Here is a 25,772-nt window from a genome sequence, read left to right as displayed (position 1 = left end):
GGTGGAAGCTGAGGTAATTAATTTGAGAACTTTTTTTGTTGTTGTTAACATAGGCAGTTGGTGCTATAAATGTATCTTTTACTGTCTCTTTAACTGCATTCAACAAATTTGGATGTATTGTTTTCATTTTCTTTCAGTTCAAAATACTTTGTAATTTTTCTTTAGATTTCTTCTGTGACCTATGAGTTATTTATAAGTGTTTTATTTAGTTTCCAAATATCTGTATATTTTCTAACTTAATTTCATGATGACAGGGGACATTTGACTGGAATATTTTTTAATTTATTGAGCCTTTTTTCTTTCAGTACTTTACAGATATTTCTCCACTGTGTTTTGGATTGCATTTTTTATTTTTTGTTCCTTTGAATGTAAGGTGTCTTTCTTCTTTCTGGATGCTTTTAAGATTTTTCTCCATATTACTAGCTTTAAGCAATTTGATTATTATGTGCTTTGTCAAGTTCTGATTTTCTTTTCCCTGAATTTGCTGGTCCTCTTGGATTGAGGATTTAGTTTTTATTAAATTTGGGAAAAAACAATTATTTCTTCAAATATTTTTTTCCTAATTCAGTGTTTATGGCAACTTTATAAAACATTACTACTTGGAATAATGATAACAGACTGCATTTAGTTTTTGAGTCTACTGAGAAATCATGAATTGAGAACTTGAAAAAATGCTTTAGTCCTTTTTTGACATTATGGAAGGTACGTGTGGAGTGGTGATACTTCAAATAGTTTAACTCATCTAATCATTTCCCAGTCACCCTTAGTATGTGATACAAAGACGAGCTTTATTTCTGCTGATCCAGAGTCTGAAGTGGTCTTCTTGTCATTTATTTTACCCTTATTGTGACAGGAACTCATGCCAGACTCTCCACCAAGCACTTAAGCTTCGAGGAGAGAGTATATAACATCCCAATTCGCATCAACGATGGTGGTCAGCCACCCTTGGAAGGGACTGTCTATTTACCAGGTAGGTATTTTGCTGCAGTCAACTTGGGATAATGTCTGTTATCATGGGTCATTTGAAAGAATTCTTGTCTTTGATTCTTCGTTTCACTTAAAAATTTAAACTGCCAAATATTCTGCTTTTCAGTTACTTTCTGCACATGTATGGAAGGGAGTTGTTTCAAGCCAGCAGATCACCATCCCGGGATGCCTACTGTGGCTGCAGCAGTTAGCACACTCCTGATCACATTTTTGGTCATTGGTGAGTGTTAATGTCTCAGATTCCAAGATTTCTGTCCTGGTCCTCCAAAACATTAGCTCATCTAAGGATCTGTCTTAATGAGTTGCTCTGGTGGCTGCTCAAGTGCCAACCTAGACAATAGCCAAGAATATAGATCACCAGTAAACCATATCAAACTTTCCTGGTTGGGAGATACTGTTTTATTACCATCATCTACCTATCGTTGCCTTGTCGGTTATTTTGGGAAATATTATAACATAAGAGGCTTTAAAACATAAATGGTTATATTTCATGTCTAGTTACTAAGCATTCATGATACAAGAAAAAGAAATGCAGTAGCTGTGCCCCTGCTACGTATCAGGCACTGTGCTTGGTCTGGGGCGCACAGTGGTGGGCAAGACATAAGAAAAACTACACTCACAGGGCTTATGATCTACTCTGCCACGTTGGAATAGAAAGAAGTTAGCCTTCCAGGGCAGATGTTGACTTTCCTGAAATGAGGCAGAACTTTCATTTGTGTCTTTCCATGACTGTGGACCATAAATCTTTATTAACTCATAGTCGTTCCACTGCATTGCAGGCTTTATTCGACCTCGGCCCCTGGTCTGGCTAAGCAGCACAGTCCCCATTCTAGCTGTCTGCTTTTTTCTGTGTGAACATCTCAGTGCCTACTATAGTAATTACTCTCTTTCAATTGTTTTCCTCACCACAAATTAAGTTTTATAAACAAACACTTCATTAATCCATGTGCACCTGAGTGTAGGTGTTTACACAGTTCCACATCCTTTCTTTTTTAAAAGAAGGGCTGAGGATATTTCAAGTATTCTTAATCTTTCTTTCAGCATCTGATCTTTTCTGCTATGGCCCAATCTGTCACACTGGACTCTGGTTCACAGGACTGTAGGAGCTCTCATTTCCTTATACCCTTCCATTCAAACACCTTAATATTATGACGTGGAAGAGCCTTCATGACATGGCCATTATCCATCTTAACACGTACATGGTGACCATCATTTCTCGCTGAGGACATCTGGTGCACACCTTTTATACTAATTGAGCTGGTTTTTTGAGGTCCCATTCAGATACCAAGCTCCCCTCTACCACTATGCCTTTTCTTATTCTATTTGACCTGCCATCTTGAAATGATTTTTGAGGTTATGCACCAAACAGCTATTTTCTAATATGACTATTTAATCTCATAATTTTACTACAAGTTAAAGATTGGGTGAGTTTTGTGATATATAGAGACAGAAGTAACAGAATTTTATCATTTCATAGTCTTACATTTTTAAAAATAGGGTTGGGATTATTGCAAGATTCTTTTTTTTTAAATAACCATAGAATAAACATTTATTAAAGTGTAGTTGTCATACATATTATTTGATTTTAAGGTGTATAATTTGGTTATTCAATAATTGTACAACTTACAAAGTGATCACTGCAATAAATCTAGTAACCATCTGTCACCATGCAAAGTAATTATAATACTAGTGACTATATTCCTTATGTTCTACATTACACCCCTATGACTTATTTATTTCATAACTGGAAAGTTGTACCTCTTTTTCTTCTTTGCCCTTTTTTTGCTCATCCTCTCATTCCTCTATCCTCTGGCAATCAACAATTCTCTATACCTATGAGTCTGTTTCTGTTTTGTTTGTTCATTTGTTTTGTTTTTAGATTCTACATATAAGTGAAATCATATAGTATTGTTTATTGCCCTTTCGTTAGTTGTTTTCTAGTTATATCTGAAGTTCTTCTCTGTTCCTTTCTTTTTCTCATGCTTTCATCCCTTGTGATGTGATGAATTTCTTTAGCGTTATTTTTAGATTTTTTTTCTATTTTTTTTGTGTGTGTATCTATTATAGGTGTTTGGTTTTGGTTACCATGAGATTCATACATAATGACCTATGTATGTAGCAGTCTATTTTAAGGTGATGATTGCTTAAGTTTGAATGCATTCCAAAAGCACTACATTTCTATTACCCCCCTCATTTTATGTTTTTGACACTATTTGTCTTCTTTTATGTGTTTGTATGTTTTTATTTCTTAACTAATTATTATTGATATGAATGATTTTACTACTTTTGCTTTTTAACCCTCATATTAGATTTATAAGTGGTTGATCACTACTTTTACTACAGACTTGTCATTGCCAGTGAGATTTTTCCTTTCATATATTTTCTCATATCTAGTTTTGGCTTTTTCTTTTCTGCTCAAAGAAGTTTCTGTAATATTTCTTGCAATGCTAGTTTTATGGGAATTCCACTGTATGTAACTTTTTTCTCTTTCTACTTTTAAGATTTTCTCTTTGTGTTTAACTTTTAAAATTTTAATTATGATGTATCTTGGTGTGGGTCTCTTTGTGTTCATCATGTTTGGGACTCTCTGTGCTTCCTGTACTTGGATATCTGTTTCCATTGCCAGGTTAAGGAAGATTTCAGCCATTATTTCTTCACCATAAGTTTTTTTGTCCTTTCTCTTTTTCTTCTCCTTCTGGGACTTCTATAGTGCCAGTGTTAGTAAACTTGAAATTGTCTCATATATCTCTTATACTCTCCTGACATTTTTTAAAATTCTCTTTCCTTTTTGCTATTTTGATTAGGTAATTTTCACTACTCTGTCTTCCATATCACCTATCTGTTCTTCTTAATCAGCTAATCTGCTGTTGATTCCCTCTAGAGTGTTTTTTTTTCCATTTCAGTTGTAGTCTTCAGTTCTGATTGGTTCTCTTTTATATTTTCCGTCTTTTTGTTAAAGTTCTCTCTGTGTTCATCCATACTTATCCTGAGTTCAGTGAACATCCTTATGATCGTTACTTTGAACCCTTTATCTGAGAGATTGCTTATCTCCATTTTATTTAGTTCTTTTTCTGAGGTTTTTATCTTGTACTTTTGTTTGGAACATATACTTCTGTCTCCATATCATGCCTAAGTCTCTGTGTTCGTTCTACATATTAGGTAGATCAGCTATGCCTTGCAGTATTGAAGGTGCCCTTAAACAGAAGTTGTCCTGTGAGGCCCAGTGGCACAATCCCTCCTGGTCATCAGAGCCAGAGGCTCCAGGGGTATCACATGTGGGCTGCTTGCACCCTCCTGTTGTGGTTGTGCCATTACTATTGTGGGCATGCTGTTGGTCAGGGCTAGCCACTGGCCTTGCTGGCTGCAAGGCCCAGCCACAATTGTCATGAGTGCCCTGGAATGTGGGACAGACCCTTGGCCCAGCTGGCTGTAGTGTTCAGCCACAGCTGCTGCTGATATACTGGTGTGCCATGTGGCTGCGAGGCCCAGCCTCTATCTGCATTTTGGGTGCATTGGTGTGTGAGGGCTAGCCTACCAGGTTGGAACACTGCCTTGGAGGGACTCCAGGGCCACCAGAGGTGACCTCCCAGGGTCCTTGCTTTAAGTTTCTTAGTGGGTCTCTGAGCATCCAGTATTTTCTGTCACAATCCTCCTATGAACTTACTGCCATGTTAATTTTTTTTTTTAAATAACTCCCTTTTCCATATTGGTCTCTGATTTATAGTACACATTTAGTGCCAGAATGCACAGTGTAATTTTGTAGGAGTTCAGAGATGGGAGAAATCTGAAAGGTTAGGTGGTCTGCTCAAACTGGAACCATAAGGAAGGTGCCAAGAAAATATACTTACTGTGGACACAGTGAAAATAGGCTTTAGGTAGGTAAACAGATCTGAGAACAGCTTTCTGGTTGTTCTGATTAGACTATTTCTTCTATGGAAAGGGGCAAAGGACTGGAATCAATATTACTGACTATGTGCAAAATTCAGGAACTCTGTCAGATACTTACACATTAGTTTTCAGAATAAGGCAGGCATTAGGTTCTATTTTACTTGATAGAAACCAAGCAATAGCCACCAGTTCAGGTATGATTTTGAGACTTGGTGTATACTTACTAGCAATAAGATAAGTGATAAGCTTACTTATCCAGGAAGGCCAAGGCCTAGAATCCCTTATTCACCAGGACAACGAAACTTTGTTGAACCACAAACAAGAACGAAGCTGTATGAGTCATTTTTTCCCACCATGGTACAACTTTATAAATGAGTGTGACTGTATATTTTAAGATTCCATCTGTTTGACCCTGAGTTTTCTGTTTCAGGTGTAATTTTAACAGTTGTGTTTGTCCGAATGAAAAAGAATAAAGGCAAAGACAATGTTGAAGGTGCTCAGACATCTGAAGTCAAACCTCTGAGAAAATGAATTTGAAAAGGAATGTTGGAGTTTATGTACCAAGTGCTATTTCAGTAACACAACCATTTAATCCCATAATTTTGCTTTTCATTCAACATGTGCACTATAATTTTTTACAGATATACCTTCTTGACCTTTAATATTTTATTACTTTTAGTTATTTTGTGTGCTATAGACATTAGAGATAGTTCCCATTTTGCCATGATACCTTTCTCCTCTGCAAAAGCCTTAGCTATTTATACCAAAACAAAATGTATGTGTTTTTCACCTTTAGGGAAAAATGGGATGATGAAATAATCTGTGTATTTTTTCTTCATCAAGATATATCAGTCACCCACCACAGAACTTCCTGGATTCTATTTATACTTTTTATCCATCCTGTGTCTCCCTCCTGTCTCCTTTAGTATTTCATGAATTTAAAAATATTTGTTGGAGAAAAGACAAAGTTTTATTAAAAATTAAAGAGAAGCCTTGTCCCCTAGTTTGAACAGAAACTCTTTAGTGTCATTAGCCTTTCTTAGTGCAGTGTGACTTATGTTGCTCTTCATTTGAGGTCTTTCCATTTGGGAAGGTCACAAGCCCACCACAGGCCACATGGAGCCCACTGCAGAAACCAATCACCGGCTGGGTTTACTTAATACCTGATACTCTTACTTACTTACATGCTGCGCATGTTTTCTTTATGTGTATACTAATGAAATTTTGGTTATTGTATATTTAATGTGTTGTGGGAAATGAGGAAGTGTCAAAGAAGTAGTGACAAAAATCAAGAATAAATGTTGACTATGGTTGTTTTTGTTTCCCTGAATCTCTTTCTTCTGCTTCCTTGTTCTTCACATTTCTAGGCCCAGAGCTATTGTATGACTCCTGATCTGAGCCTTGAAAGCACTGAACATTACACAACCTCTCAGAATTTTCAAGAATTTTCTGAGAGGCACTTATATCTGAAAAGTTGCTCTTATAATCATGGCTTAAGCAGGCCACAGAGGTGTATTTTTCATAAATAAAGCTCCGTGTGGGTTTTTATTATATTTCTAAGTCAAAAAAGTAAAACAAAAGAAAATATTCAAATTGTTTTTAAGACTTTGGTATTACTTTTTTTGATCCTGTGCCCAAACACTCTTTTACCTTTTTTTTCCCCTCCAACATGAGACCATTGGAAGTCTCATAATGAGTAAGATTCTCTCCTGATCACCACGCATCAAAAGACAAAACAAAAGATAACAAAATCCAAGAGCACCAAATTAAAACTTACTTCACAAATTATAACCCCAAACTAAAGAATAGTCTAACATCAGCAGCAGCTTCTGTAGGTATTTTGTTTGTGTGTTATTGACCAACAGTGACTGTGACCTGACACTTAAAATTGCATTATTGCTTGCCCTGCTTATTTTCAAGAAATCATATTATCATTCTTTAAAGGCCAAGGCAGTCTCAAGGCAAGTCTGCTGAGGTGGGCTCAGGAGGTCTCTCCTGCCTCAACTTAATGTTATCCTCTCTGGACCAACTTGTATCACCTAGTAACAGGCTGAACACACACAGCCTTTTCATTTAAAGTCACTGTTTAATATTCATACTTCTTATGCTATTTCTTCCTTGGGAGGTTCCCTCCCTCTCAACCATCTCTTGCTTCCATGACCACATCCTATCCGTTCTTAAGGTCATAAAGACCACTTTAAATACTAGTCCCTCCTACGGGATACCAGCCCACTGCCTCATCTACACTTTCACACTATGGTGAGGAAAATAGTTTGTCAGGCCAAACAGAAGAGAAGGCTCTTCTGGTAAGAGCACTTCTATTTGCCACTGGGTAACATCTCTTTCACCCTCTGACTGGTCTAAATAGTTTGGGTAGAGACAACCACATGTTTTTCTCCATCCCTCAGCTCTAAAGGTGGGAAATTTATCCCAGTGAGACTGACTTCTAGAGCTTTAGTTATAACTTTAGGAAAAGAGCTCTGTTTACATTGCATTTGTTAAACTTGTAGGAGTTTAGAAGTAAGGAGAGTAGAAGTAAGCTTAGATCAATCTATTTACCACAAGAGGTGAGCCTGTTCCAGAACAAGGACCACAAAGAGTCAAGATATCAGATGTGAATACCTGGATTCAACTGTGTCTGGACTCTTCCATCCTGTGAGGTATCACATTCTTTTTGTATTTAAAGCTCAGTGGATTTCTGCCCCTTGTAACCAAAAGACTAGACATTTGTACCTTGCTTATAGCCCTTCTCATGTTCTACAATTAGTGCCCTTTTCATCTCCCCAACTGGTCTGGGACTTCTCAGCATCCTCTCAGTGTGGGTTATGGTTAGGGTTAGAGTTAGAGTTAGGATTAAGGTTGAGTTTATGATAAGGTTTAGAGTTAGAGTTAGCTTTGAGATTAGGTTTTTAGATTAGGGTAATGTTAGGATTAGTGTTAGGTTAAAGGCAAGGGATAGGATTAGGTTTAGGGTTAGGATTAGGTTTTTAGTTATGTTTAAACTTAAGGTTTGGATTAGAGTTAGGTCTAGTGTTAGTGTTAGGGTTGAGATTAAGATCAGAGTTAGGGTTAATGGTAGAGTCTGAGGTATCTTTGAGATTTGGGTTTAAATTAGGGTTAGTGTTATGGAGAGGTTAAAGGATGGGATTAGGACTGGCTTTATGTTTTCAGCTCGGGTTATTATTAGAGTTAGGGTTGGAGTTAGTTTAAAGTTAGGGTTAGGGTTAGGCTTGGGGAAAAGAAGAGTCTTCTCAATGCCACTTATGACAAGTTTTGGCTTATAATGGCTCCCCTATAATTTTTTGAAGAATGAATAAGAGAAAAGGATAGCTTACTTTGGCCACTCACGCTGTTGTCATTGGTACTAACTCATTCTTCGTATTCATTTACAGTATACTCAAAGATTCCTTAAACTCCCGCCTCACTGCCTTCCTTTCCCTACACACAAACCCTGGTACTTCACCCAGACGTCCTCTGAGCTGTCTGAAGTGGCACATGAGGCCTGCGAACAACGAAGCCCCCAAGAATATCTGGATGGTTGAAAAATAGCTGCGAGACTGAGAGGGTCTCAGGGGTGGGGTTGGCAGGAAGAAGTGGTAACTCTTTTGAGAAGTGATGTAAAAAGTCTCAGGGGTTTCTGAGGAGCAGTGAATCAAGGGTGGAGATCTCAGGGTGTTGGCCCCGGCATGGTGTAGATGACCCATGGGCAGGAAGCTGAGACTACCTCTGAAATATCTTATGCAAGAGAGACACAGTTTGTTTCCAGGATTTTTGTTCAATGCCATGTGCACCAGAGAACCTTCTTAAACTTGGAACCTTAAAAGTTACCCCAAAAGATAAAATACCTTACAATTCAACTTTGAAAAAATCATTTAAATTCCTTTTAAATGCACAGTTCAGCAGCAGTAAGTACATTCATATTGTTCTGCAGCCATCAGCGCCATCCATTTCCAGAACTTTCTCACCTTCCCAAATGAAATTCTACTCAATAAACAATAATTTCCCATTCCCTTCCTCCCCCAGGTCCTGATAACTGTGATTTTAACTGTCTGTATGAATTTGACTATGCTAAACACCTCATGTAAATGGAATCATACAATATTTGTCCATAACATCAATGATTGAAAACTGATCTTAAAATAGTATCTGAGAAAGAAAAGGAGTAGCAACCGAGAAGTTACCTCATGAGGAGACTATTTCAAGGCCAATGCTGTTTTTCATTTTGTCTACATTCATATGTGTTGCACACATTGCATACACTTAAATGTCCATTTACACATATGTGAAGACATCTACACAATGTATACACAGTGCACATGTGTTCCCCAAACCACACACACTGGTGTTGCTCCCACATTTCTCCTCAGATGTTGAATGTCTGGGCTGTCCTCAGCGGATGTGTGTTAGAATCACCTGAGGGAGTTTTCAAAAAAATACTCATTCCAGGGCCTCCATCCACAACTGAATTAGTGTCTCAGGGTGAGAATTTTAAGAAATCCCTGCAAGTGATTCTAATGTGCAACAAAGCTAAGAACTCTTGTTCCGGACAATCCTGGGGAGCCAAGTTAGTACGAGGCTGAGGTGGAATGTGATTCATTTTAGGATGAGAGTCAGCGCTCTCCTTCAGAGCAGCATCAGCTCCCCAGGCCCTGCAACTATCTGGACATCCTTCACCCTAACCGGTCCCACCCAGACCTCTGCCCGGACACAAACGTGGCCCAGGGCTCAGAAAACAGGCAAGAACCCACTGTCAGCAGCCATTTCTGCTGCTCACAGACATCCTTCAACTAAGTGCAGCCTGGTGGGTCCAGGCCCAGTTTACTCCGCCACTACGTGGGAACCTGTGAACTCCAACCAAGAAGCTGAGAAGAAAGAAACTGGTTTCTCCTGCAGGACAGCAATCCCCTTTGGGAGCCAGATCTGAGCAATGAGCAGCAAAGCTTCACTTTTCACCATAAATGCATCTCTCAAAATTACTTAAAAATACATGTTTGCATAAAGCACAAAAACTGACTTGTGCTTGTACTTGGAGAGTTGGCTACTTTTTAATATAATTCTTTAAAGATTTCATTTATTTATTTTTAGAGATAGAGGTGGGGATCAAGAAAGAGAGGGAAAGTAGCATCAATGTGTGGGTGCCTCTTACACACCCCACTGCTGGGAACCTGGCCCCACAACCCAGGCATGTGCTCTGACTGGGAAACGAACCGGAGATCCTTTCATTTGCAGGCCGGCGTTCAATCCACTGAGCCACACCAACCAGGGCAAGAGTTGGCTCTTTAAAGTAATATTACTGATAATGTAAAAAACAAAAAAATATTTTTTATAATAAAAACCATTACTTCCCATTTTATTGTTTTTTTTCTTTCTTACATACTAGCATGGTACATGTTTCATGTGACATTTCAAAACAATGTTCTTAGTAGGTGCTGCGTGTTAGTTATTTGTAAGACACCTGGACATTTAAGATGCGGAGAATGGTCTCCTGAGATGGCAGGCAATTCTAAAGGCTAAGGGGCTGCCCTGGAGTTCAGGCCTAATAACATCGATACACAAGCACAAGTCACACTTGAGGCCTCCCTGTGTTATTTGTCTCTAACAGTCATTGGTTTCTTTGGACAGAAGCTAAAGCCTACCCTTTCTTCATGTGATCCCTGTCCTGGGAGAGCCAGCTGAACAGGCAGTGAGACAGGAAGGGCAGATGAAGGAAGGGCAGGCTATAGAAACAAGTGTGCGTGTGATTGAGAGAGAGAATTCTCATTTTCTTCCTTTGCAGCAACTGAGCTGATGTGTAAGGCCCGGATTTGAAAGGCTGCATTCGGAGGACAAGGAGAGTGTACACGTGGGGGGTGGGAATAAAAATAGTGCTGTGTTTATCCAGCGTTTTTTTTTTCATTAACTCTCTCAAATTAAGCACAGGACAGGGAGGAAACAATATATTTTTAGTAACAGAAGATACAACTGGGCTGCTTTGGCTGCTGACCAAGAAAAAAATCCCAAAGGCAGTATGTTCTGTGGCTGTGCTCAGGCACAACCGAAGTCAGGCATGGCCTTGGTCAGCAGTGGGCACCAAGAACCAGGGAAAGGTTCTCCAAGTGGCCAGGTCCCCGGCAGGGCAGGAAGGAAAAGGCCCTGCCTGAGGTTCCCCACTGGGCCTGGCTTTCTGCCGTGGGATCTCAGACAGTCTTCCTATGGCCTGGGATGGAGAAAGGATTTCCTTGAATAAGCAACTGTAGCCTGGTGCCTGGCTCCCTGAAATTCTGGCACAGTTTGTGGCAAACTGGGCACTGGGATAAGGCTTCCTTTAGGTTGAAATTCTTCCTAGGCTGTTCTACATCCTTTCAGCTCAGCTGCTTCTCCTCTCAGAGCACACGCTTGCCCAGGCAGGAAGCAGAGAAGTGTTGTCTGGATCCATGGAAGCACTAGTGTGTTTTCTAGGATCCACCAAGCAGTGGAGGCAAAGATAGAATTAGACTAGGGAGAGCCTTGTGGGAGGAAAGGCCTGTGAGAGATCCAGGTGAGCCCTGGGCCATGATGGACGTTTGATAGCTGCTAACCCGGGAAGGAAGGAGGGAAGGAGGATTGACAGGAAGGGTCTCAGGCCCTCACCCAGCTCTGAGAAAGCCTGGGCCAGGCAGATGCCAGGCCCCAAAGCAAAGGTTTTCTGTTGGAGGAGCCCACGTTGGGCAGAAACCACCCAGGTATAGAACCCCAGCGGCGCTCGGTCTCCGGATGGAGGTGTGACCCAGGAAGAGAGGGCAGTGGGCTAGCCCCATTGGCCGGGGTCTTGGGAAGTCAGATCTGAGCCATGGCTGTCATACTTCGCTCTTTTGCTCTTTGATGTACTCATCAGTTGTTTATTGTGTCTCACCTTGGCTGGATTTTGAATTGGTCCCTGGGAACAAATACCAGTAGTTGAGGATTCTACAAGGTTTACAATGTGTCAGGCACTATTCTAGATGCCCTAAAATATATTCCCATTGAATCCTTGAAACAACTGTGTGAGGGAGATACAATTACTAGTATGTCTTTTGCACCGATCAGAAACTGCTGCAATAGAGAAAGGGTGAGTGTGTGACTTGCTCAAGGTCACATACGGAATAAGTGATCCCAGCAGTTTTACTGTAAAGCCCATGCCCAAAGCTACAGTATTTTGCCATCTATTGTGAGATGTATCATTGTTTTATGTGACAACTAAGGGGAAACAAAAGCACTACTAATGAACTTCATCATGCCATTATAATAGGATGCACCCTCAGTTTCAGAGATGTTAAAATGTCCTCATGGGCTTCACGATTGTGTAGGAGAGACAGATCTGAACCACTGTCACACAAGGCAGCACAAGTATCACCAGGGGGACCGTGCGCTGCTGCCTGAGGCGGCGGCATCCCGCTGCAGCTTGGGGTTTCTCCAAATAGACAAGGGAAGTGTGGAATTGGGACATTTTGAGTATTTTAAGGGCCATGGTTAGTGATGCTAATAGTAATATACCAATAAATAATCATTTATTAAGTGCTCACCATACACCAGGAGCTGTGTTATGGTTTTTTCATGCATCATTCCATTCACTACTCATAGAAACCCTATGAGAAAGAATTCTGTTTAGGCCCATTTTACGGGAAAGGAAGCCGCAGCTGAGCAGGGGAACTGATTTGCCCCGTAGTGCACAGCTAGTGGGGAGTGATTCCGGATAAGAATCTCCACAGCCTGGCTCCCAGCTTTTCAGATTTGACCCTCACTGCTAGACCACCTCTCAGAAATGAATTAGTTTGATGGTACTATATTATATAATTAAAATTTGCTAAGAGAGTAGAACTTCTATGTTCTCAACAACAATGAAAAAAAATTAAATATGTGAGATGATGGATGTGTTAATTAGCTCGATGGGGGAATCCTTTCACAATTAATGTGTGTATCAAATCATCACATTGTACATTTTAAATATTTTATCACTTTATTTGTCAGTCACATTCAAATAAAGCTGAGGAAAAGTCATTCTCAGCCATTGAGCTCTCCATTTCCTGGGAGAAGCATGAATGAGGCCTTGACATTGTCAAACACAAAAATTGAGGCGAGCCCTTTGGGAGTCTCAGCCCTGAACCTGGATGACTCCTGGGTGAGGGGTTCTGCAAGTGTTGGTGCAAGACAGGGACCTCTCAGTCATTTCAGCTCCTGATATTTGCTGCACGTTTACTCTGAACAAAGCTGTGCGCTGGGCCTCGAGGGGACTGCTGAAGGAAGCCCTGGGCTGAGCACCAAATGTTGACCGAATGAAGTATAACATTGGGTCCCTTCGCAGGCCCGCCTGATCGGGTGACTGTTTTCGCTGACCTCGTCTCCTGCCTCCTCTTCCTTGCTCACCATGCTATAGTCACTCTGACCATCTGCTACCTCCTTGAGGAGGCTGAACTTCTTCCCCTTTGGTTCCTTTACACATGCTTTTACCAGGTACATCCTCCCACCCTAGACCCTTCTGTGTAACTGGCCTTTCCTCTTTCCTCTCAGAGGAAAGGCCACCTCCTCCAAGATGTTCTGCCTGTTACTTTCCATCATGGCACCTATTACTTTCCTTCTTAGCACTTTTCATGGTGTGTAATTACGTTCTTTAGTAGTTTGTGTCTCTAAGGGCAGAGCCCTTGTTCACTGTTGGGTCCCAGCACTGTGTATGGTGCCTGGAATAGACTAGACACTCCATATTCTAATGGACAAATGGCTTAGGTTAGAATCTAATTATGGAGCTAAGATGTACATCTACGACACTAAAAATAGTTAGCTGCTGAAGTACTCAAAGAATGACGAGATCGATGTGTGTGTAAACTGACAGGGGTTGTACTGAACTGAAAAGCTTTGAACAGGATGGTCAGAATTCAGGGACTTTGGGATGAGCAAAGAGGAAAAAGCAGCTGAGAGAAAAACCCAGTCAGTGGGAGGACAAAATATAGTTTTCCTTGCAGGTCTGGAGCACCTTTGTTTTCAGTGTCTGGAGTCACTACAGCTTTCTTTACCTCCTGAACTCAACTTCTGCTTATTGGAACATCGGCATAGGCCATGGTCACCAGTTGTCCAGTCTTCTCTCTCCAGAGCACCTAGGTGGACTTCTTTGGGGGACCGAACAATACTGAGACTGAACTCTCATATGGCTCTTCAGCCTAAGAATTAGGATTTTTGGAGAAAATATTATGGGTGCTGACTTCACTTTTACTGTGCGTAATAAAGCAACTCCCAATGTTCAGAAAGCACTGCAAATGGCCATGTTTTAGAATCCCATCAAGTATTTTAGAAGTAGGGATAGATCTCACCAATTACAGTCTCTTTAGTCAGCTGTTCCTGTTTTTCCCCCACACATAGGCATAATAGAGCACATCATTTGATGCAATTTCTTTTTTTTAATCCTTATGCGAGGGCATTTTTTTTTTTCATTGTTTTTAGAGAGGGAGGAAGGGAGAGAGTAAAACATCAGTGTGAAAGAAACATTGATTGGTTACCTCCGATATGTGCCCAGACCAGGGATTATACACGCTTAGACTGTGGATCAAACCCACAACCCAGGCATGTGCCCTGACCAGTCATCAAACCCGCAATCTTTCAGTTACTGGACAACACTCCAACCTGGTGAGCACGCCAGCCAGGGCCTGATTCACTTACTGACTTATGTACTTGCACAACTTTGAATTCCATGGATTTCAATACCATATATTTTGAAGGTCAAGGCTTGTTAACATTTTATACATATTCTTCCTGCTGTTCAATAGGCACTTGTTTATTTTACTTGTCTGGAAGGATGTTTATTATACTTGTTTCTCTATAAAGTGTCAAGTCTTGTTTTCATTATTTATTCATAACTGCTGCCTCCCATATGACCTCCATTGAGCACACACCCTGAGCTCCTTGAGGGCAAGAAACCAAGTCTTCTTATCATTGTAACTCTGCTGCCAAAAATCTTCAATAGAACAGCTTCCTGGTAAATGTTGTATTAAATTGAAGAGTTCCAAGACCTTCTAGAAGTTCAATTTTTTGCCCTTTTTAGCACAGCCAGTTGCCTCAATTCAATTGAGCACAACATTATTTTGCCCGTTAACCATGTAAACCAAAATCAGCATCCTCCTTGTCAGACTATTAAGAAGCAGATATCTCAATTTAGCCTTAATTGATCTGTGACTTAATTTGGAAAGCTGCTCCTTACCCAAGATTAGGCATGATTTAACAAGAAGACAAAAGAGTGAATTAAAAATAACTTTCTGCTATAATGGAACAACAATTTTTTTAAGAAATCTAAGCAAAACTCTTTGCCACGAATCAACCCTTTAGGAAGGTTCTAGCTATTTCAGAATTTGAAAGGAATATTAATCTCCATATTTTGGCCAAGGACAACACCAGCGATGAAGCTAGGAATGAAGTCATTTGGGCTTATGTTTTCTGGAATTCTGCCTTGAATAGTTTTCTTCCTGACATTATGTCCAGCTTTTTAATACAGCTGAACATTTGTAATGTGCATAGCCCTTTTGTAAAATCATCTTTAGAATATAAAGGAAGCATGGAAAAATTCAGAGAGTGAGGGAAGGAGAGAAAATTAAGGAAGAAAGCATTTGTTGAGGGTGAGCAAGCCTTCACCCTGATAGCGTACAGTGAAACCTGCTTTGCTAATGAGAACCTGAGCCATAGAGTCACCTTGGTGGTTGACAGGATATTTGTTCCTTGAATTAGGACACTCTAAACTTAGCTACGAATCAGCTTTTCTGGATTAATGCATTATGCCCTTAATCCACAAATTACTATTAATTACTTTTTTTTATTCCTGATAAGCAAGCAGGAAGTACTGGTAACAACCACGACAGCCTTTAGTCATGCAGTTTTCTTTCCATTAATCTCACTCAGCAGAATCCTGTCAGGTCTTCAAAAAGAATTTTAGATGTTCCGGACTCCAGGTTCAAAAACTCTTCCACCAAATCATTAAGTAATTGTATACATTAATATTTACCCTTCTTGGACTGTTCCTGTCTCTGGTATTTTACTGCAACCAGAACCTGATTGTAAGATCAACTGGAAAACATTTTAAGGAAATGAAAGGTATGAAAACCCCCTTGTGAGGCCAGACCATTGGAGCTACAGGGAGACTTGGGAAGAGACAGCCCGAGAAAGAATTTATAAACCGTGTTAAAAGTTTTGATGTCCTGGAAAAAGCTCTGAAATGTTCCAATCATTAAATTACTCAACTGAAATTACTTTCAGATGTGCAAATTTAGGACAGACGTTACCATCTTTTTAAACTACATCTTATGTTCCAAAAGCAAAATGAGAAACAAGAAAGTAGAATGGTCAGTTCTTATTCCACCTGCTCTTGCAGGTCATTCAGATTTAATACAAGGAAAGTGGAGTCAAAAGAAATCTCCAGTATATCTGCCCTCACAGCCAATAATGTGAATAAACCATTGATTCATTGGAATTTAATCTTTAAATCATTATGACAATTAGAATGGTGAATGTGTTTAAAATACTCAAATTACCAAAACTGACTTGGGAATAAATAGGAGATTCTTATGATGTCAACCTAGTACTGATCTATTGAATGCTATTGAAAATTATTGATTTGGATCAGGTTTTATCTGAATATATCAGTGTATCAAAATCAGAAGAAATGTGAGCAGGATTAGACTGTCCAAATAGAGCCAAACAACCTATTGAACAATAAAATATGTAACCATAGTTGATGGCTACATCGCTAAACAAATTTCCAAATTTTTTTTTTATTGACTTAACTAAACAAGCTGAATCAGTTGTTTAGGAGTTCTATATGTAATGCGGCACAGCCAGGGCCTCCCTGGAAAGGGTATTTGTAATGGGGTCCAGAAATTGGGGTGTCCAAGAAAAATATATTCTCCCCACCCCAAGGCAAGACGCTGTTGGGGATGGGAGACCTGGAGCAGGGCCACTGAGAGTCATTTTGCTCGTCAATAACAGGATAGCTTCATTCCTCATATGCAAAGAGGGTTATTTTGCCTATCGCCAAAGCTAATCAGGCAGGTTTGAAAGACATAATGCACAATGTAACTGGGAGAGGAAGGAGGAGACACAGGGGCCTGCGGGAGAGACAAAGAGACACACACTCTGGGGAACAGTGTGAAGACCACGCGAGAAGAAAGAGAGGAGAAAGGACTCTTGCTAGTGGGCCATGAGAAGGTGCCACATGGTTATGGATTAAGAGCTGGAGATCCTGGCGACGCAGCGGATGGTGCTGAGACTCGCGAGAGGCCTGCGTAGCCGAGCCCCGAACTTCTTTTTCTTCTGAAGGACGGTACCCCTGACTGACCTGACTGGCCTAACTGGGCAAAAGGGAGGAAGGCAGGACTGTGTGTATTGGTGGGTGTTTTAAAGGGATTTTGAGATTTAAGAGCAACATTTAGCCATCAATCCAACCTGTATAACTTTTGATTAAATAGTTTCTTTCCTTTTCACTAAACGCTGCCATTCAGAGCCATAATTCCAAGGGCGGTGGGCAAAGGACATACAAGAGACAGACCCTGGGGAAGGGGCGGGTCATTTCAGTAATAGCATCTGGGCACCCACCCTCCTACGGGTCTATTTGTTCAGTATCATATAAACATATTCTTAAACATTCAAATGTAAAGGCACTGTGGGATGGTTTACCCAACACCCATTTCAGTCACCTTCTTTCTTATTTTCTAAGCCTTCTTTGCATCTAGATAAGGCTCTCCATATGTCACCATTCCAACAAATGTTTTAAGCAGATGCCTTCTAGGGCAGCAGGAAGGGGATGCTGCCTTAGAAGGGGATGCCTTACTAAGGGACAGCCATCTTGCAAGTAAGGAAATTGCAGGGACAGTAGTTCTAACATCATTGAGCTGTTGATCAATAATGACAATAATGGCCTCTTTCTTGTTTTTTGTTTGTTTGTTTGTTTGTTTTTTGCTGTTATGTGGAAAAAATCTCTATTTCCATACTTGAAGTTGAGTTTTATTTACTTGCCACCAAATATAATCTTAACAGAGGATTAAAACACTTTATATACCCCCGTAACCAAGGACGCAACTAAGGCAAAAAGGGAGGCATCAATGCAGCTCTTCCCTTGACTGTCTATAAAATCTTAGAACCATTCCTTAGCACCGATGAACCTGTTTGACATTAATAGGTTAATCATAATAACAATAACAATAATATCTACCTAGTGAAAATGGTACTGAGAGAGAACTAATACAGTTCAGGATCCTTTTGACCACTGAAAAGAAGACAATATACTAACACAGGTATTCTTACACATCAGAATGGTTAAATCTAGGCTGTGGTCCTCCATGTGGCATAATAAAACTTTATTGAGTATCAGTAAAGGAGCCACATATTAACCTGACAAGGTCAAGAGTGGCCTGAGTGGCAGCCTTACAAACTCAGGGACCTAAAGCAACCAGAAAGGATAGTCGGAAATTAAAACTTTTAAAGTGTAAGTGGTTCCTGGGGGGTAGTCCTGTCCTAAGGCAGTATTTTTCCCTAACAAAGGTCAGTCTTTACCTTAACTAAGCCTGGCGTTCTTTTGCACCTAGGATAACATACCTGATAAACCTGCCTTTGCAATAACAAAAGCACAGTCACCACTCAAGGACAGAAACCACAAATCCCCTCATTGTTATATTATCATGCTGATTGTGACTGTTAACTGTGCTGTACACACTTGTGTAAAAGTATGTGTCTATCATTTTACTTTTATTCAATCGCAGAGGTTCCCTTTATCCAGCCACCCTTACCCCCACACTTTGCCTTCTCTCACCTCCCTAATCTACCACCAATGGATTTCAAGTAACTCCCTTATATTTTCCCTTTTTATTGTAATGTACAAAATAAGGTGCAAAACTGCCATTTTCCAGGGCATTTCTCAATTCATTGAGATTTTACTCCACGGCAATTGTCATCAGTTTGACTCAAATAAACTCACAAAAATTCTCTACAGATTTGAATGTTTCTTACATTGACAATGTGAAGAGTCTTGAGATATTTTATAGTCACAGACACTGAGAAGCAGTCAGCTCCTAAGAGGGCCTGGGAAAGTAAATGAAACACATTCAATTTTCCTCCAGCAGAAGCCTGTGACAATACTACATACGAAGGAATTTTTGGCTCTGTGATTCACTTTGCAAAGCCTGTGACCATGTGGAGAGCTCACAGGAGTTCACAAGACAGCTAATTCCCAGCAAAAACCAGGCAAGCCATCCAGGCATGGAGGCAAATGGAGCAAGACACAGTCATGCACCACTTTCAGTTGAAAAGGAAAGGCAGTGAGGTGGAGGCACAAGTATGGTGCCTTTCTTTCTTCAAAAATAGAACTCTGTTTGTTCATTATTTTTCGTTTTGTTTTGTTTTGTTTTTGCATAAAAAGATGGCTCTGCCATCACCAGCTGGCTGTGTTGAGGTTGGGAAAATAACTGACACAAGCTCTACCTTAATTTTCTCATTTATAAAGTAAAGATAACAGAGAGGGGAGCAGGAGAAAATAGTGGTGGGAAGGTGGAGACAAATGCATCTGAAGAATAAAAAATAAGTAAGAGAAAAAATAAAATAAAAAATAACCAAAAATAAAAAAATTAAAGATGATAGCCTAATAATAATAATAGTAATAGTAATAATAATAATAAACTATTGGGAGTTTACTGAATACAAAACACTATTTTAAGCACATTAAATATGTTAAATTTATTTGATCTTCACAACTCTATACATAGACTCTATTATTATTGAATTTTAAGATAAAAAGATGAGAAAATTAAAGACAAAGTTTAAGAACCTTTTCTGAGGTTACACAGCTGGCATCAGAGATTACATGAGGCTTACCGTCAGGATTAAAGGTGATAATACAGGTATGTAAAACCCTGCCTGGCATATAGTAGGTATGTGTCATACTAAATATTTGTTATTTCTAGGCCACTTTCTGCCCATGATGTCACTGTACAAATAACTGTAGAAATCTATCAGAGGTCAGGAGTGCGGAAAGTGGTACAAATAAGAACATTAAATATTTCCATTGAAAACCAAGTTAGTGGGATAGTAACCTGAAAAACTAAGACAGTTACTAGGTGTTTTCTAGAGGAAGCCATTGAGGAGAAGCAGCCGGCACAAGCCAGATACAAAGGTAGTGTTAATGGGGAACTAACGTCATGCTCAGCAGAGGAACAAATGCTGAATTCTCACAATGGCAGAGGGAGATATAAAAGAATGTAAAGTGGGTAATCCTGTAACAGTACTTTCCCACTTCTTTTAAAAATAATCTGCAGTGGTCAAATACTTCTGTTTTTCTGTTTCATAACTAAAGAATCATTGGCTATCTTTTTGCCCCGTAGATAACCCCACTCTATTAATATGAACTCTTAGAACATTTTTTCCATTCCCCAAGTTATACTTAATGCTAATCCTACTCTTGATTTCATCTTTTGCCAAGATGAATTTTATTCATCTTTAGTTATATTGCCTCCAACCATGTTTAAAAATTTTCAAAGAGTTTCTATTTTTCTCAAAGATGTTACCTGCAATCAAAAAGATTTATTCTTTAATTTAAATCTCATGGAAGTAATTTGGGTTGTTTTTTTTTTTTTTCCTTTCCTTTTTACAACTCTCCAGCACAGCTTTCTGCTCTGATGTTTTTAAGAAGTGGGACCTTTGGGAACTGTCTTGTGGTTTGTGATGTCCTCAGAGAAATGATTCCTTCCTTTCACAGAGACTTTCCTCCTTTGACCAAGTAAACCCCCTACCCATACCCTTGGCTCCATGCTCTCCTTACTTTCCCTTGAGTCTACTCTTTCTCTCCTTTTCCATCATCATCCATCTCTCCCTTTCCTATGTCCCGCTTTCCCACAATCTCACTGATTTCCTGTCTCTTCCCGTCTTGCTAATACATTTAGCTGTCTTCCTAGTTCCTTCCTGTGGTGCTCAATTCTTTCCAACAAGTGGTATCTATCACTTGTAGATTCAGCTTTGCCACTGCCTTCATCCTATTACCCTCCCCAAACCCTTTATCTTGGCAACCTATGACCTCCTAGTTGTCAAAGTCAATACCTTTCCCTGGTTTTGTCCTCCTTAATCTCGGTAGCATTTGGTGCTGTCGATCCACTTTATTCTTCCTGAAATTCTACTCCTTTATCTGGTTCCTCTTCTTGAAAGAAGGACCTCCTCCAGGCAGCTATCTCTGATTTCCCCAAATAAGATATGACTACCTCCTTTTTGCAATTGCATGTGTCTTTATCATATCTGTCTTCAAAGATTTTAAATTCCTAGAGGACATTGACCTTAGTTTTATACCTCTCCCCACATACATACAACCTGGAGCTAATACACTGCCTTGCTCAAAGGAAGTATTTAGCAAATAGTGAGTACAGATACAAATGTGGTCTCAAAATGTCAAGATGAAGGCTGAGTGTGGCCAAAAGATAAATTAAATTTGGCTTCTTTAGTGATTTAAAAAGATTTGAGTTAATAATCAGCATTTAAAAATTGGGGTATTTCACATAAAAAAATTCAGATGTTTTCATCATTTTCTTTGACAAATCTGATTTAGTCTGATCTAAGTCCCTATTCTTACATGGCAACAGCAGAATCAAAGCATCCACTGTCCTCTTGGGTAGGACATGTGTCCCAGTTTTCCACTTCACTCATTGACATTTCCTTCAGGGTCCCTCCAGGCATCTTTGTTATGTGAACTCTTGATAAATGAACCAAAACAATTGGATTAAGGAAGAATGGGCTTTTTCCATTCAGTTTGTCCAAGAGCTTTCCTATAAGCTTTGTCATCAGGATACCTGTTAAGAACTTGAAGGGAATGGAAAACTGGAAGTCCCTCTTAATTTCCTATAACTGGCCTGGACCTAGAAATAATGCTTCCTCCACGCATCAGGCAACCTGGAAACTCTTGGAACCTTGTACTTTAGGAATTTTTATGGAGGTCATTTGCACAGGCTTGTTTGATGAAATCATTGGCCAGGAGTGATTACACTCAGTCTCCAGCCCCCTCCTCTCCCAGAAAGTAGGGAGTAGGGCTCAAACTTCCATCCCTCTAGTCACATGATTTATTCCCCTAAAAACCAATCTCCCTTTATTAAGGGCTTTCCAAAAGTTACCTCACACTAACATAAATTCAGGTATGGTTGAAAGAAGCTTGTTACAAATAACAAAAGATGCCCCTTTAGTTTTTCCCATTCTTATTACTCAGGAAATTACCAGGGTTTGGGGAGCTACAATAGTTCCCCTGTTATCTGCAGTTTCACTTTCCACAGTTTCAGTCACCCATGGTTGACTTCATTCCAAAAATATTAAATGGAAATTTCCAAAAATAAACAATTCATAAGTTTTAAATTGTGTGCCATCCTGAATAGCTTGATGAAATCTCATGCTAACCGGCTCTGTCCTGCCTGGGACTTGAATCATCCCTTTGTCACGCATCCATGCTATATACACTTCTTGTTCATTAGTCACTTAGTAGCTGTCTCAATTATCAGTAGCTGACTTTTGTAGTATCACAATGCTTGTCTAACAGAGTGAAATGCTCCACCTCTCTGACTCCATCTTGTTCAAGCTCGCTTTGTTCCCTTGGCTTTCAGGCTAATAGTTTTTGCATAGTTTTGCATAGAGACATGCTAATCATTAGAGAAATTCTGCTTGTGGCTTGAAGAGATAAGGGAAATGTGATGTGCTGGTTATCAAAGACTTGCAGGAACTACATGCCTGGACTCACAGCAACTGGCATGTGTGTGATCTTCTTCAGACCCCTGCTGGCTCCCAGATGACTGCAATGGTCAATCACCTCTTGCGCCTCCTATTTCCCATTCCCTCGACATAAAAGAAGCCTGAACTCAGTGTTTTCTTAAGATAGACTGGAAGCACCACTAAGGCTCCCATCATCTCAGCTGGCACTGTCTCAATCAATAAATATTCCCTTAATCCAAACTCTGACATTTCAAGTTTTGGCCTTTCAAACCATTGGGCACACAGACTTTGGGCTGGTAAGAGTTGTGTTCAAGTAACCCTTACTTTACTTATTAATGGCCCCAAAGTACAAAAGTTGTGATGCTGGCAATTTGGATATGCCAAAGAGAAGCCATAAAGTGCTTCCCTTGAATGGAAAGATATGTATGTCCGTGCAGTATATTTAGCGTTAGGTACTACCCATGATTTCAGGCATCCACTGGGGTCTTGGAACCTCCCTATAGATAAGGAGGAACTACTGTATATGCCAAGAATGGGACAAAGGCCAAATATGTATTTCTTATTATATATATCATAATATCACAGGTACTGAGTACATGATAGGTGATATTAGTATTAGTATTATTGTTCTCTCTTTTCCTTCTCACATCAAACTCTTTATTCTGGATCTAGCTGCCTCATGACCCAGACACGTGATCATAGGGACATTCTAAAAATGGGGTCATTTCTGGTATCAAACAGAATCATTAAGACAAGACTTTTAGGTGCAGCGGACAAAAAAAATATCCTTTAAATCACACCGGACTTCTTCTTAGGAACAACATTGGTCACAGGTGTTCTTGAAACAGCCCTGTGGACCTCGTGCTGTGATTGCTGTGTGTGGGGCGCAGAGGGCCTGGCCCAAGTCCCCGGGGGCTGTTCTACAGCTGTAATAACATGGCCCCGCAACTGGCAAGCCCTCTGCCTTCATCACCACCCCCAAGGCCCTCTCTTCTCTTTATTTGTAACTTTCTCCAGCAAATAAGTCCCTCTTGGCAGAGTTATCCTGAGCAAGACTGCAAGTGCAATAGGGATAATATTTTGAAAATATTAATCTGATACAGTTGTCATTCGCTTATAGTGCTTGAGTCATAAGTCTGAAAATTAGGCTTGTTACTCAGAGAAACAGGGCAGTTGCTTCTAAAAATAGCAATGATATCATTTTTCATAGCCCATGCTTGGATGTGGGTTTCCACATTAGAACATTCCAAAGCATAGATTGGGTTATTTTTTACAAGGCCATCTGGCTCAAATGTCTGCTCTTAAGAAGGCACATTCCTCATGTTTCCCAGTTGGGGGTAAGGGAAAGCAGCATCACATAATAACTCCCTGACGAGAGCCCTCTTCTTCACCCACCCTGGATTCCTTCCCCCTTTTCTTTGGTGTCATCGCTTTTGTTTTGCTGTTCTCCACACCTGTCCTTGCTTTCTCTTTGACTATCATTTTCACCTTTCCTTTAAAATGCAGCTCAAATTTTATTTTTAGAGAAATGTGTGTCCCCAATTTCCCCTCTCTGAGCTCCAGCCAAGGGTATAGGATAAATTGAGGGGAGTGCTCAAGGCAGGGAATACTTGCTTTTTAAGGGACTCTAAGAAAAGCCTACCTGCAGGGGCCTGCTCTGAATAGCATGGGGAGCAGCCACATCAACTTGGAGGCACACAATCATATTTTATAGTTCTGCTGTGGCATAGCCAGGACCCAGAAGAACCTGAGAAACTGGTTACCACAGCAGGGTCAAGATTGTTCAGGATTACTTTCTTGAGCAAATGCCCAAGGAATGTTCTAATTGGTGATCACAGCCAGGCTTCAGAGAGGTCTTTAATTGCTTTAAGCTGTGATGGGGACCAGCCTCATTAGCATGCACTACTGGATCTTAGGAAGTTGCGAGAGGCCAGGTTGTGACCAGGTGAGTTCTTCAGTCATAGGCTTCCACTGCAAGGGTCAGAAGGGCAGATTGTAACTAACTAGTTAAGGAGCACCAACCAGAGGAGGTAGAGAAGATTATTCCTGGGCCTCTGTTAGCATATGTGGTGCCTTCATGTGCATTAGAAGAATGTGCATTTATGGGCAGATGGAAGGCAAAAAGCAGCCCTCTGGGATGATCAGTCAAAAACACACACCACTTCCCCAGGCTAATGCAGTTTCAGCCAAGTTGGGGCTTGGCAAGCAAGGCATGAGCGAGAATGAAAGCCACACTCCAACCACACTGCGGTGCCTTGTTCAAGACACAGACAGGCTAACCGCAGCTGCTAGACTCAGTCCCTTCTCTGGCACATCCCTCCCTCAATATTGTCTTGGTATTAGTAAGAGTAGAGGCTAACAACAAGCATTTTGATTTTAGAGAGACTCAATTTATGTAAATGAACTATGTAAAAGACAAGTATGCACTAAGGTTTAAGTTGAGATAGCCATATGATTAAAATTTTTATTCTCTGTATTTAAAGAATAGGGACTTGGGAGAAAGACCAGGTTGGTGATAAACTGAAAGTTTTGGTAGGTTGTTTGCAAAGATGGCTGCAAGGATTTCTTTTACCCCTTTTTGCACGTTATTTTGCAATGATTTCATTGCTCTTCATATCCAAGGAAAGAGTCTATTTCTCCACCCCTTTACTCTAGGATTGGCCATCTGACTTTCCTTGACCAATAAGATGATAATAAACATGCAGCAACAGAGGCTTATGTGCTTGTGTACTGGGCCTTTCCTTTTCTTTCATCTGGAAACCTTGAGAACAAACCCCAGATGAACCTGTTCGAGAATGAGATACTATGTGCAGAGACGCCTGAGAACTGCAAAAACTCTTGGTATGACCTGCTCCTTCCGAACTCGTGCACTACGAGAGGTGACCAAGCTCTAGCGTGGTTTCTAGCAGCCCTCAGGCCCCTGCTGAGTTCCTGTCTAGAAAAACAAAACCTGCCAAGAAAACATTTACTGCTTGTTCCAGTAGATATCTGAGGATAGGTCTCTGACCTTCCTTTCTTGGAGCATTTGTTTAAAAAAAACTGACGATTGTGAGTCCTTCCTCTGTCCCTTTCACTCACATGGTGATCTTTGGAAACAGTTCCTTGGGACACAGGTTGCGTAGGTCCAATCCAAGGGTTTGTTTTTAACATTCTAAGGTTTGAGGTATAAGACTTACAAGGCAGTTCTTTTGGCATGACCG

General features: G+C 40.3%; 1 protein-coding gene across 1 annotated transcript in view; it reads left to right on the top strand.

The window, feature by feature from the left end:
• Positions 1–5,406, top strand: part of CDH17 (cadherin 17) — an 87,152-nt gene extending 81,746 nt beyond the window's left edge. Inside the window, exons 16-18 of the mRNA XM_054590135.1 lie at positions 854–970; positions 1,094–1,207; positions 5,306–5,406. Of these exons, the coding sequence (XP_054446110.1) occupies positions 854–970; positions 1,094–1,207; positions 5,306–5,406 (332 nt within the window). The remainder of the gene's footprint in view (positions 1–853; positions 971–1,093; positions 1,208–5,305) is intronic.
• The last annotated feature ends 20,366 nt before the right edge of the window (positions 5,407–25,772 follow it).

Source organism: Pteronotus mesoamericanus, unplaced genomic scaffold (genome assembly GCF_021234165.1).
Source record: "Pteronotus mesoamericanus isolate MK-2021 breed Mesoamerican mustached bat unplaced genomic scaffold, CSHL_Meso_final scaffold_174, whole genome shotgun sequence".
NCBI lineage: Eukaryota > Metazoa > Chordata > Mammalia > Chiroptera > Mormoopidae > Pteronotus > Pteronotus mesoamericanus.
Note: the sequence above shows the minus strand (reverse complement) of the source record. Positions and strands in the feature narration are given on the sequence as shown.